The sequence below is a fragment of the Hemiscyllium ocellatum genome, chromosome 1 (genome assembly GCF_020745735.1).
Source record: "Hemiscyllium ocellatum isolate sHemOce1 chromosome 1, sHemOce1.pat.X.cur, whole genome shotgun sequence".
Taxonomy (NCBI): Eukaryota; Metazoa; Chordata; class Chondrichthyes; order Orectolobiformes; family Hemiscylliidae; genus Hemiscyllium; species Hemiscyllium ocellatum.
Window position 1 is genome coordinate 90,291,116 of NC_083401.1, and position 14,169 is coordinate 90,305,284.

Genomic DNA, 14,169 nt, shown 5'->3' on the forward strand with positions numbered 1-14,169 from the left:
CCTCCGTTCAAACCCCAACCTCACTATCAAACCGGCAGACAAGGGAGGCGCGGTAGAAGTTTGGCGCACCGACCTTTACACCGCTGAGGCTAAACGCCAGCTCGCGGACACCTCCTCCTATTGCCTCCTTGACCATGACCCCACCTCCCACCACCAAACCATCATCTCCCAGACCATCCATAACCTCATCACCTCAGGGAATCTCCCATCCACGACCTCCAACCTCATAGTCCCACAACCCCGCACCGCCAGTTTCTACCTCCTGCCCAAAATCCACAAACCTGACTGCCCCGGCCGACCCACTGTCTCAGCCTGCTCTTGCCCCACCGAACTCATCTCTGCATACCTCAACACGGTCCTGTCCTCCATAGTCCAAGAACTCCCCACCTACGTTCGGGACACCACCCACGCCCTCCACCTCCTCCATGATTTTTCCCGGTCCCCAACGCCCTTATCTTCACCATGGACATCCAGTCCCTGTACACCTCCATCCCCCATCACAAATGACTCAAAGCCCTCTGCTTCTTCCTTTCCCGACGTACCAACTAGTACCTTAAGACACACTTTCCTCATTCCTGAAGAAGGGCTCATGCCCGAAACATCGATTCTCCTGCTTCTTGGATGCTGCCTGACCTGCTGCGCTTTTCCATCAACACATTTTCAGGTACAGTAAGTAATCAGGAAAACTAATAAAATACTTTGGTTTATGGTGAGAGGAATTGAACACAAGACTAGAAAGATTATGCTTCCATTTGACGGTGAAGTAGTTAGACTACATTTGGAGTAACATAAACAGTACTGGTCACCAGACATATGGAAGGATGTTAATGCACTAGAACTAATGCGAAAGGACATGTTGAAGGTTCACCCATTGTATTCAAGCACCAAGTCTGAAAGATAAGCATAACGTGCAAGCTTACAGACCCAATCCAAAAGTATATTTTGTCAAATTAACACAGCACATGGATGTCTACAGAAATACAGAAGGCTTTTCTTAATCCAAGTGATATACCCTAAAAGGTATATATTAAATATGCACTATATGTCAAAATCAAAACTGCTGCTAGTATAAGTATCAAATCCTCACTGATCCTTCACAGGATATACTCAATCCTTGGGATGGGCACCTGAAAATTGTTACATCATTGAAATAAATGGACCACCTATTATTGGTCAACAAGGATGTACATGCTACATAAATGATCACCAATTCTCTCTGTTGCAACAGTAAAGATTTCAGACTACAACAAGAACTATAACCTACCCAGACAAGTTTGATGCAACTGACAACTTTGAAGGGTGATACAGTACAACACCTGAAAGATGGTGGTCAACCAAGCATCAAATCTCTTCAAAAGTGTAGCAATCAATAGGAGCCGAAACTAAAATTGTATTCCATGGTACAAAACAGCATCATGCAGAAAATTAAGCATCATTCTGATTGGTGCAGCTCCATTACGTATGTTTGTTTATTGATGGCGCTCTAAGTATTGGGGCTTAGTGGTTAGCACTGCTGCCTTACCGTGCTAGGAACCCAGGTTTGATTCCACCCTCGGGTGACTGCATGTGTGGAATTTGCACATTCTCCCCTGGGTTTCCTCTGCTTGCTCCGGTTTCCTCCAAAATCCAACCATTGCATGTTAGTTGAATTGACCATGCTAAACTGGTGTTCAAGGTTGTGTAGGTTAGGTGCATCAGTCAGGGGTAAATGTAGAGTAACAGGGCAGGGCAATGGGTCCGGGTGGGTTACTCTTTGCAGGGTCGATGTGGATTTGTTGGGCCAAATGACTTGTCTCCACACTGTAGGGATTCTATGATCGGGGCAACCATGGCCAGAGGTGACACAATATGGCTCTCTGTGGATTTTTAGTTGGCATGCGTATGGCGAAGAAGATTATTAGCTGCAGTAACAGAACTATTTTGCTTGGTTCAGTATTAAAGTGAGAACATAAGTTAGGGGACAATGGTAGCTTTGAGAAGAAGATAAATCCAAGGTATCAGAGTCTAGGTTGAATAAAGAATCTTACAAATTAAGATACATGGAGTTCTGTACAAACTCCAGTTGCAGATGTCTGTAAGAGTCAATCTGATAGGTGGTGTCTGGGGACAGACAACCTGATGTTTGTCGTTTACCAAGGATTAAAAGAAAAGTATGATCTCACAATAATAGAGACAAATGATAAGTTAAAAGGAGAACAAAATTATGTCTTGCAAAACCCTAATTCAATAAGTTCATTGAGCTGTGCAAGTGATTGAGTTTCAGTCTTATTAATGGAATAGATGTTATCTTAGTAAGTGAAAGAGTTATTGTTGAAATATTTAGAGTGGGGTCAGTAAGTTTCATCTTTGAAGACTGTATGTGACCAGAACGAGTTGGAGGGTCAGGTGGGACAGAAGCTGCTCACAACTTATTGGCTAAAGAAGTCTAGTGTGCAGGTATAGCATGTATAACCACATAACTTTATACATAACAAACCTTATGAATTTTATCGCAATTAGTAGGAATTAGCATCCTCTTGTATCTCCTTTGATTAGGGTAGTAGGACATATAAAATGAGTAGAGAATTTGATAAGGATTTAATGAACAACAGAATTCAAACAGTCTTTTAGAAAAAAAAAGTGAATCTAGTAAACATCTGAGAAAGTGTATAACTGTTAACATTGGAATGCAAATTAATGGGATATGTTGTAAGATCCCAAAGCGTGATGATAACGATATTCAGTAACCATCATGAGATTATGGGGAATCTGCAACTGTCCATCGGAATGTCCATCAATGAACGGGTGTTTTACAGGATTGGATGCATAGCTTAGGAGGATGGAACAATTACACCAATGTTGCATGTAATTATTGTAAGGCAAAATAAATGAAAATACTGTATTCAGCCAGCAAAGCCAGAGTGTCATTGATCTTTTCTCCAATCTGAGCAGCAATTAATAGGGCCACTGGGCTCCATGTGAAAGCTAGATTTGGAGCAGTCTTTGGCCTCTTCCACACATGTAGCTAAAAAGCTCTGAATACATACCGACAGTGCTACATGGAACTCAAGATGACTCCTTGACATATCTCCCCAACAGTGAGCATATGTTAAGATCCATGGCAACAGAATAATGCAGTAAATGATGTCCACACAAGAATCCTATCCTGATACAGCATAATCCCAAATTCTCAGATTCCAAGCACTTTTCCAAGACAGATGTCAAGAATAGATATTGGCTCCTAAATCTACCCTTGGAGTCACATGAACTGACAACTTCTGGAACAACCGTTGATTGATATCATTTACCATTTAGATTATCTTAAAGGCACATTCTATATCATTGAGAATCTATTAGATTATCTCTGCATCACAGATGATATCAGTTTTTAGAAGGAATAAAAAGAGCTTGATACAAACCTCCATCAGCTTATAACAGTGGCAAGAAAACATCCAACTGCAATACATGTCAAATCATTTTGAGTCAAATCAACTTCTTTGGTTTAAGTTACTCATCAACCTATCATTAGACTTGACCCTTCCAAAATAGAAAATGTACACTGGGAAACTGCTGGGTAGGTGTTTTTAACTAACATGGATGCAATGGGCTGAGTGTTTTTTTCTGTGCTGTAGATCTCCATGACTCTAGATGTCTATGCTGCAAGAAAATATTAACTTTAAAAAGGTGTCTCAGTTTGTTTCTTTTTTTTAATCTCCACACATTCTGAATTTGGTGATGAAAACATCTTCCCCTCAAGATCTTCTCCACAAAAATATACTGTACATATAGGTGGAAGACCACCTGCATTTTTTCAATCTCTCAGAAATGTACCGTCATCCAGTACCTGGATACTTCAATATAATCATCTTGTTTAGCTCACTATGCTGAGAATAGGTGAATCCCAGAAAGGCTTTGCAGTATATACATTACAGGATGACAAGCTTATTATGTTTGGTTCTTAGGTCCGAACAGCAGCTCAGACAAACTACTCCTACACTGAAAGAGATATCCTTGCTCTGGTTTTCAGGATTCATTGGTTTCATACATTTCTATTCAGCAAGCTATTCACTGCTCCTACTAACCACAAACCATTAGAAATATTTGGTAAAAATCCTATCAAATGCTTCTTCATAATCACAATATCTATTTGTGAAAATCCAAGGGTCAAATTTAAAAGTAGGATAAAAACTAGATTGCCAAATGACCCATCTCCAATGTTTTTAGCTGACTTCCAAACTTTGTTCAGAACAAAGTTATTCCTTTCAACCGACAAGTGGTTATTATTAAGTCTGAACTGGAAAAATAATCTTAACATTGATCTCATACATGTTGCTTACTCCTGAGCAAAGTAAGCTATGTCAGATGATTACCAGCTGCAATAGATGATCAATAATAAAAGTCATCATTCACCAGTTTCTCAAGCTATCATATCTATACTGTGCATTCAGAGACAAACAAGATTCTCCAATAACGCAATCTTCCAAGGCAAGCAAGTTGGAATTTTGTAGGCTCTAATCAAAACATGCTATGCTATGGACATATAGTACACAAGGGAGCAGATAAAGAAACCAGCACATGAACCCACATCTTGGTCCAGCATTAATCAGGTAATTGATCATCTGATCAAGTCACAAGAAGCATGCCAATTACATCAACCACAAGAGTAAAGAAAAACTCTTCCTCTTCCACATAAATTATTTTCTGAGTCTTCATTCCAGATTGTGACTGATATTGCGACAGTTATATTCTGACGATGATTTCACGAAATTCCTTTTTGTGTGACAAATCAAAGATAACACCAGTCTAAAGATTGACTGCCATATTTGGTACACTTGAACAGACTATGTTTGGAACACTGATCCACACACACTCCCACCACCAAAGTGCATGCAAAACAACATATTGTTGGAAAGAAGAGAGTAAATGATACAAGAGCATGATAAATGAGCATAAAGGAATGAAGTATTTGAGTGAAGAGTTCTTGATGTTCATCTAAATATTGGAATTCTAGAAAGATACTATGTTATTTTGGCCAGCCTAGATCATATGTTGCTGTAATGAGTACTGGTCAGTTCCTGCAAAGAAATAGATACCATATTTCAACGAAATATCAACACGATGATGACTCGGCTGTTGAAGAAAACATGGCAAACAACAATCATATATCTATGACAAATGATATGCATCCATCCATGCCAACAGCAGTGAAGCTTCACTGTCAATTTTTGATAACTATAAAAGTACTGGATCTAGTCATGTTGTATATCTATCAAATTTATATGAATGTACAGTGACAGTATATCATTCATCCTTGCGTATGTCCCACACTTGAAAAGGACATGAGGAGATGCTATGATATGACCTGTAGATACCCCTGCGCAGGTTGATTAGAAAGTATGTTAATAAATGGACCCCTGGAGTAGGCGGGACTTGAATACAGGCCTTAAATCCTGGCTTAGAGTAGGAACACTACCACTGCATAATAAGACCCCCAGACCTGTACCTTTAGCAAACATACATGACATGCCATCCTGGTATGAAGGTAATTGTCTTACCTTTAGTCACTCTCATTGTGTCATGCCAGCATTGCATATTTAGTCCGTCAGCTCTGTGCCCAGTAAGTGTAGCAATATCAGTAAGCACAGAACCCAGACTATGTATAAGTCTAATAGTGTAGCTATGCAAATAGTTGGGTGTTTCTCATAAACCTCAAGACATCTGTCTGCACAAGAACCTGAAATTCATTGGGTATGCAACATAGGCTAACATATAGAAAACCACAAAACGCATCTTGTGGTTGTTGTAACAACTCTCCACAGCTCCTTCTCAGCACTTACCAAACCTGTGACTTCTAAAACCTTGAAGGATAAGTACAGTAGATGCAAACTTATGCTACTACTTACATGTTTTCTTCCAGGTCACACACTACCCGGAGTTAAAAATATTATACCATTCCTTCATCCTGGAAGTCCCTCTGTTACATGGAAGGAAGAGGTTAAAGGTGGTGGCTCACTACCATCTTTTTGTACGCAACAAGGGACAGGATGCTGCTCACATCCCCAAATAATTATTTCTTTAAAAAATTGATGGCAACATAGAAAATGCAGCATTATCAACTCTATTGAATGGCACTGCACAAGTAGCAGTACATTTGATAAAATATCAACAGCAAAGATTAAAAAAATTAACATTGTAAGTGAAGCATTAATACCACTAAAATTAAACGAGCCAAGCATTTACTTTATTTAACATTGTCAAAGAACTTACATGCACATCAGTTCTGTCAGCGATCCACTTTGCAAGCTGCTCAGCTGCAAATCCAATTCGCTGCAGGTCAAAGGTGTCAGCTCTCTTAGGCTTGCCTTTTGGTGGAAAATGCATGAATGTTGGGGCAGAATTCATGTTTAGCTGCAAAAGAAAGAAAGAGTGCCTGGAAATGTTAATTATCTCCCTCAATTTGTGTATATCACATTGTCGTATTTCAAACATGGAAAACCTTTATAGATAGCAATACAGCTTTAGATCATCATATAAGTTGCAAAGATACCATAGAAGAAATGAAATTCATCTACATAAGAAATGAAAAAAGTGATTCAGTGCAAAACAGCACTATGACTTTTACAGGAAAGATGTTGATTATGATTGTAGGTAAGTGAAAATCGTAATCCCTTAACTTCAGTAAATCTCAATACTTAACTATTCTGCTACTCAAAATATTCTGAGACCTGTACTAGGTGTCATCTTAAAACACAAAGCTAATAACACTAGGCTGAGATCACTATGCCTCCCAAATCTTTTTTCCTGCATTATTAATGTGTTGAAAGGATAGTTTCATCTTCCACTTTTGCTAAGTTAATAAGATAAACCATTGGGTTCCAATCACCAATGGACTTGATAAGTCGGACTGCATAGTCTCTATTTTAACTTCTACTTCACCAAAGGACAGCTGCGGTTTACTCTCACATAGATCCCCAATAGTTATATCTCTGCTTCCAGCACCAACCCTTAATGCAATCCTATCTTCTACTTTGAACAAAAGATCTTCTTACCATTGTATGCTACAGTTCATGGCAACATCAAACCAATGTGTTCTGACTCTAATTAAATAGTCATTTTTATCTGAATCAACTATTGTTCAGTCAACAGTCAAAACTCCAGGCTCTATATCAAGATGCCCAGCAACCACATTTTTTTTTAAAAAAGGATCTACAATTTCACCATCATCTTTAACTCAGATTAGCTTATTTTAGTACCTCTCATTCACAACACTGCAACTGAGAAAACATTGCCAACAAGATTCATTATTTGTAAACTTGACTATAATAAAAATCAGAATCAAAATAATTCAAACACGTATTTACATGAAAATGTGTTTCAAATTGAAAAGGTATATTTCTCTTCATTGCTATTAAATATTGGAGTTGAGAGGTCATGTTGCATCTAGACAGGACATTGGCTGGGCTACTTGTGGAATACTGCGTTCAATTCTGGTCTCTCTTCTATAGGAAAAATGTTGTGAAACTTGAAAGGATTCAGAAAAGAATTAAAAGGATGTCCCCAGAGTTGTAGGGTTTGAGCTTTAAGGAGAGGCTGAACACACTGGGGCTATTTTCCCTGAAGTGTCGGAGGCTGAAGGATGACCTTATCTAAGTTGATAAAAATCATAAGTAACATGAATATGGTGAATAGCCAAAGTCTTTTCCCCAGGATAAGGGAATCCAAAACTAGAGGGCATAAGTTTCAGGTGAGAGGGAAAAGATTAAAAAGGGACTTAAGGGGGAACATTTTCAAGCAGAGGGTGGCACATGTATGGCATGAGCTGTCAGAGGAAGTGGTAAAGGCTGGTACAATTACAAAATTTAGAAGGCATCTGGATGGGTACATGAATAGGAAGGGTTTAGAGGTACATGGGTGAAATGTTGGCAAATGTGACTAGACGAATTTAGGATATCTGGTCAGCATAAGACAGTTAGACTGAAGGGTCTGTATCCATACTGTTCAGCTGGATTCTATCACTGACACAAAGGTCTGTTATGTCATCATAAGCACACATATCACTCCTGTGACAGGATGTGAAATTCTAAAGGTCTGTAATTCAGCCTCTGGAATGAATGATCTTTCACTTGCTCCCTCTGAAACCATGTTCATTAGCAACTGCTTTCCATCTAAGCTCTCCAGAGACAGTCATTACCCAAACTGCACAGTCCTAGAAAAACCCATTCACAGCAGACCTGACGGCACAGATTTTCCAGAGATTCTTTTACTAAATATGCTCATTAGTCTAGTCTGCTTCAGCAAAAATGATGCAACAATAGTAAAATTGCTTAATTTATCATCTCTGACCTAACCCTATCTTTAGCTTTCCATTCCATTTAATAGCACCAAACTTCTGCTTAACACAGTTATTTCATTTTAAATGCGTATTCTCTCTTCTCTCCTCTGTTACAGCTTGTCCTTGTTTTTACAGCATGTTAGGGCTGCCCATAACTGAGCACAAAATGGCTGGTGCCTTCCGTGGCTAAAGGAACAGAATAGGGCTGGCAGGAACATTTCAAGATTGCTGAATGTGATTAGACATATATAATAATATTAAACATTCTAATATAGTAGAACAGTAGCAATTCTGCAAAGACATGGATAATAGCATTTCATATTTGATAATAATAGCAGCTCAAGGTTGCAGCTGATGCATAGATAAGAACATTTCAAACTAATTAGCTGTTTAATCACTAATTATAATTATAGATCTGAATTGGTTCCAGAAAAACATTGAAGGAAAAGATTCAAACCAGTTTCAGGCAATAAAAGCAACCCCCTTTATTGTTATAGGGAGGAATGAATACAGAGATTAGCAGGAAATGGATGTGGATTGAGTGAACACATTAAGACACAACATGATAGCTAAAGAATTCTAATATTAGGTGTAACCACATAACTTTCTTGAAACTAATCAAAAATCAATATTCTTTTGTATGCCTTACACTGAAGAATTTTAAAGGTCCTGAAGTAATAGGCAAGTCTTCAATTAATTGACAGTTAACACAGGGCAGCTGGCAAATGTTAAGCTTCAAGAAGAGAGATAAGAGTCTGGAAAACATCACAAAGGACCAGGGGTGGAACACAAGCTTGTCCCTCTCTTTCTTGTTTCGCTGAAGCAAAATTAAATTGTATAAGATTCTGTACTGGAGAGCCAATACATGAACATAGATGGACAACCCAGCTCTGCTGGCTCATAGTAATCAAAGGAGGTACCGCCAGGGGAGGGGGGGGGGGGGTTAAGACATTCTGAAACTTTGTCTGTGTACCTTTTTAGCTGTGCTATGATTGATGGGTAAATCGCAATAAAGGTCACCTGAATCTGCCCCGTGACTCGGACTCTCATTGAAAATATGAGAACTAACACAGCAGTAGCTTCTTTTCCTATTTTCCCTGTGTCTAATTACATGGCTGATTGTATAGTACTCTGTTCTCATTGGTACTATTTCCACATCAAGGGTTGGAATGTCATATGGCCTAGTATTACTTCTTATTCAGAAAACTATAATTAACCCCTTTAAAATTAACTAGAAGAAAGTGAGGACTGCAGATGCTGGAGATCAGAGCTAAAAAATGTGTTGCTGGAAAAGCGCAGCAGGTCAGGCAGCATCCAAGGAGCAGGAGAATTGACATTTTGGGCATAAGCCCTTCCTCATTCCTGAAGAAGGGCTTATGCCCGAAACCTCAATTCTCCTGCTCCATGGATGCTGCCTGACCTGCTGCGCTTTTCCAGCAACACATTTTTCAGCCCTTTAAAATTAATGCCAACTTTTGAACATTATTAAAATTAGTATTAAAATTAACATTCAGTTTCCTATCTAATCCAACATACCAAACAATCTGGCTGACAAGAATTCTTAACATGGAAGTCAAAGTGGGTATTTGACAAGTTCAGCTCATCATTGGCTGCAAGGAGCCTTCATGTTGTTCAGCATTAAACAACATCTCAGGGAGTGATCCTTGGCTACCAGTCACATGCAACGCTTGTGCATGGACACTGGTATGTGTGATGTGCCAATCCTCATGATCAGAATGACACAAGGACCATGATGGAGCAGATAATATTGTACTCCCCATAACTGATACGCAGTACAGATACAATGCTGCCCATGCTTCATCTAGGGCCCATGGTGGAACAGACTATTGGGCTACTGAAGATGCAGCTCCATTGTTTGGAAAGATCTGGGAGCAGTAGGGTGTTCCCTACAGAGTATGCTGCATCACCCTGACTTACGTGCTCTGCGCAATTGGATCAGGCAACAGGGTGATGTGCAGGATGCTAAGGATCTGGCAGGATGCAAGCAGTCCTCCTGGAAAAAGATGATAACACTGGAGAAGAAAAAAACATTTTTGTCAACTGGGAAGAAATCATTTTTTCTTCAAACAATACAGCTAAGTCCATAACTCTATTAAGAGATACAAACTTTTTTTTGCTGGTCTAGCGCCTATTGTTTTCTCCAGAGAGTTCAAATCAAAGATAAACATTTGAGTAAATGGAATAAGTGTGAAGTTTCATTGAACAAAATACAATTGGAATGCTACTCGTTATCCAGACTAGTGGTTAAAGTTATTAAGTAATTACCTAAGTCAGAGTTGACATATTCCTAGATAATGATTTGACTGTAGTGAAAGTTATAACTTCAGCTACAAAATCCCCCTGAAGACCCCCCTTCCCCTCCTCTGCCATGCTGCAGATAAAACCCAAGGGAAGTTAGAGAGACGGAACACAAGAAAAATTCCAGATATTTTTCCACTGAGTGTAGTGAATAGAGAGCTAGTTAAACAAAGTCCATAATCAGAGTTTAAAGTAACACAACAGACAGACAGTAGAGTAGCTGAAATACTCCTTAAGGACAAAAATAATTCAAAGGAAATATTTGTCATTTCTTCATGAATTGAGGGTCAGAAAAAGACCCAGTAAACAAGCTTGCACAGGCAGCTTATACTGAAATGGAGGCTGAAGGAATTCCACAATGCTACTAAGAATGGAGACCTGATGGGGAAGTAGAAACACCCTCATTGTGAGTGAGGAAGGGACAATCCGGTACTAGCCCAAAAACCATAAGGAAATATCGTGAATAGCAGTTCAAATTCCTTTTGCAGGACCTGTAAGAATATGGAAAGCACAATCAAGGGTAATTGGCATTTCACCTGGCCAAGATAGTAAGGTCATAGTGTAAGAATATAAAATACACGACACAGAAAACGTCATAAGAAAACGTCAACATGTAATCAAACTGGCATCTTTAGCATCCATTCTGGTTTTGTGACAATCTAAATTTTAGAAGTTTTTCTTTTAATGGCAATTACAATCTAAATAAGGTTCAATTTTAGTATCTAAAGTCTTCCAGGGCAGAATCAACAATCTAGAAATCAATCAATTGAAGTCTAATGCATAACATCCACAAATACAGACAGCTTTGGTGCGATTTCGTTAAACCTCTCAAAGCCAGAATTAAAGCATATTGTCATGAATATCCAAAGGAGTGGGGAAAAGGGTAAGATTTCTTAATGTTTCTTGATACCAGAGTTTCCACAAATGGATCTACAGGATTTAGTCCCTTTGAATTAATCTATGACCATGAGGTGAAATGTCCATTAAAATTGATTAAAGAAATGTGCTTGAAGCAAAAGACGCATCCTCAATGTTGGATCATGAGTCCGTGTTTCTTAAAAGAGACTCAGAGTTGCACATAAAGTAGCACTAAAGCATTTAAAAACCTTATAGCAAAAATGAAAGAATAGGCAGGCCCACACATAGAATATTTCACCAAGAGACTAAGTACTGCTACAATTGCCTTTGCAGGGGGAACTTCTGAAAGTAAAATTCAATGGTCAATGAGTATCTGGTGGATACTCTGATCATTGGAAGGAGAATCAATTATGTCATATAAACATTTCGACACAATATCATTGCAAAGAAGGAGCAAGAATGTCAGGTTATAAGGGTAATAGAGGATGACATAAATGGTAAGAGTGAAATTGGAGGAGAGGTAGAGAGTTCACCAAGCAAACCTCCCATAATTCAACTGACCAACAGAAATACTGAGACAGTTAGTGTATTTTTGTGTTTAGAGGAAGGCCAGTGGGAAGATCCAGTAAGATTATTTCAAAAGTATAAGGAAATCTGTAAATATATACCTCGAAGCACTATGTCGGCATGTGATGCAGCCATAGGAGACAGTACTGATAAAATAACATTCTATCAGATAAGCAAAGAGAGAGAAGTTCAAGCAGAAACAGATATTCAATATATTCTAGAAAATCGCCTGATTGAACCTAACCAAAGCAGCTAAAGATTACCGGTGATGTTAGTTCCTAATCAAGATAAATCAATTTGGTTCCAAAGAAAAGGAAACACAGACACAAAAACAGATTCAAGTTCAAATTGTCAGTTAGAAGTTTGCATTGAGAAAGTGTGGCAGTACCCTATGTCTTTTGTACGAGTGATCTGTTGAAGGGATACTGGCAAGTGCCATTAGTATCAAGGACTCAAGAGATATTAACTTTCATCACACCAAATAGGTAATACTGATGTTGAGCTATGCTATATGGGTTTAAAAATGCCCAGCCATGTTACAAAGGAACAGAATAGGGCTGGCAGGAACATGTTACAAAGATTTACAAATCAAATCGTAGCTGAAGTATCTAACTGTGTATTTTACTTAGACAGTATCATAATATAACACATTAGATGAATATGTAAGGCAACTAGAGGACCTGTGTAAGGAACTATGGTTACTTGGCTTAGCGATATGTATGGTAAAAGCAAATTTACAAAAGCAAGAGTGACTTATGGTCAGGACATTGAGTATAAAAGTTGGCAAGTCATGTTGCAACTGTATAAAACTTTAGATAGGCCACATTTGCAGTTCTGGTAATAACACAAGGGAGAATATAGAGGCTCTGGACAGGATGCAAAAGAGGTTTACCAGGATTGGAATCTATTTGTGTTACCCCCCATCCCCCGCTAACTTAAACCTGCAACACAGAAAAGATTTAACCCATACTATAATCTGTTAATATTAGAGAGGCAAAGAACTATTCTGAAACGTCACTATTTAAAGTAAAAATTAACAACTTCATTTTTTAAAGTTCAACAAAAAATAATTAACAATTATTTACAACTCCTCTCTCTAACCTATCTTTTACCTTCCCCTCGACAATGAAAGTCCGATAAAACCCCCTCATTAAGATGTATCAAAAAAATTCAAATTTCAAAATTAGCCAGCTGTCGAACCTGGTCTTTGTATCTTCCTCTGTAGATTTGCTCTCTAGTTCGGTGTTGATGTTTTTCCTCTGTGCAAACTCCTTCTCTAGACAGGTACCTCTCAGAGAGTTATTACGAGCAGCCGGCACCTGTTGTTCTTTTGGCAGTTCTCCTCCAACTATTCAATTTTCACCAGTCTTATACCCAAAAGCATCTGATTATTTCTTTGGTCTTAATATTGTTAAAATATGAAATTCAAACTTAATTGGAGTTTAGTATCTTGGGACATAATGTAAACTGATTGGCTGAATTTGAATTTGTTTTTATCTCATAGCAACCCAGGTACTGCTCGCTGCTGGACACAATGTTACATTGTAATTCTCCAGCATTCTGTGCTTCTATAAGTCCTTGCTAGCTTTCAACTCTCTGAAAGGTACAGTACCCCTTACACCTCACCTCTTAAGAAAAAATGAACCATCATAATGAAAAGATGGCTTTTATTCTTTCAACACATTACCATAACATTCAGATAACCTTAAACTAAGTTCACCTTAACTTCTTCGCATATACCTGTGTTTGTGTGCATATATGCATATAGAAATATATATATACATATACACCATATATATAAAAATATTAAATACAAATCTCACCTAAACTTCATCAGTTAAATCCATGATAATGTTTCTACAATTATATTCTTCTGACCCACAACATGTACGATTTTAAAATTAAAAGTCTGTAACATAAGACTCCAAAGAAATAATCTCATATGTTCTTAGAATGCTTTAAGGACAAGAATAAGTGTTTTGAGATCCATGTCCACAACCATCTCCATCTCATTGTTCATGACATACAATTAAAATGTTGTAAGGCCAGTACCAAACTCAACAGTTCTTTTTTGATCATGGAGTATTTCCTCTGATGGATGTTGAGCTTCTTCG

General features: G+C 38.3%; 1 protein-coding gene across 1 annotated transcript in view; it reads right to left on the minus strand.

Annotated features, from left to right (window-relative positions):
• tusc3 (tumor suppressor candidate 3) overlaps positions 1–14,169 on the minus strand; it is a 404,131-nt gene that overhangs the window by 252,287 nt on the left and 137,675 nt on the right. Inside the window, exon 4 of the mRNA XM_060830630.1 lies at positions 6,247–6,387. Within this exon, the coding sequence (XP_060686613.1) occupies positions 6,247–6,387 (141 nt within the window). The remainder of the gene's footprint in view (positions 1–6,246; positions 6,388–14,169) is intronic.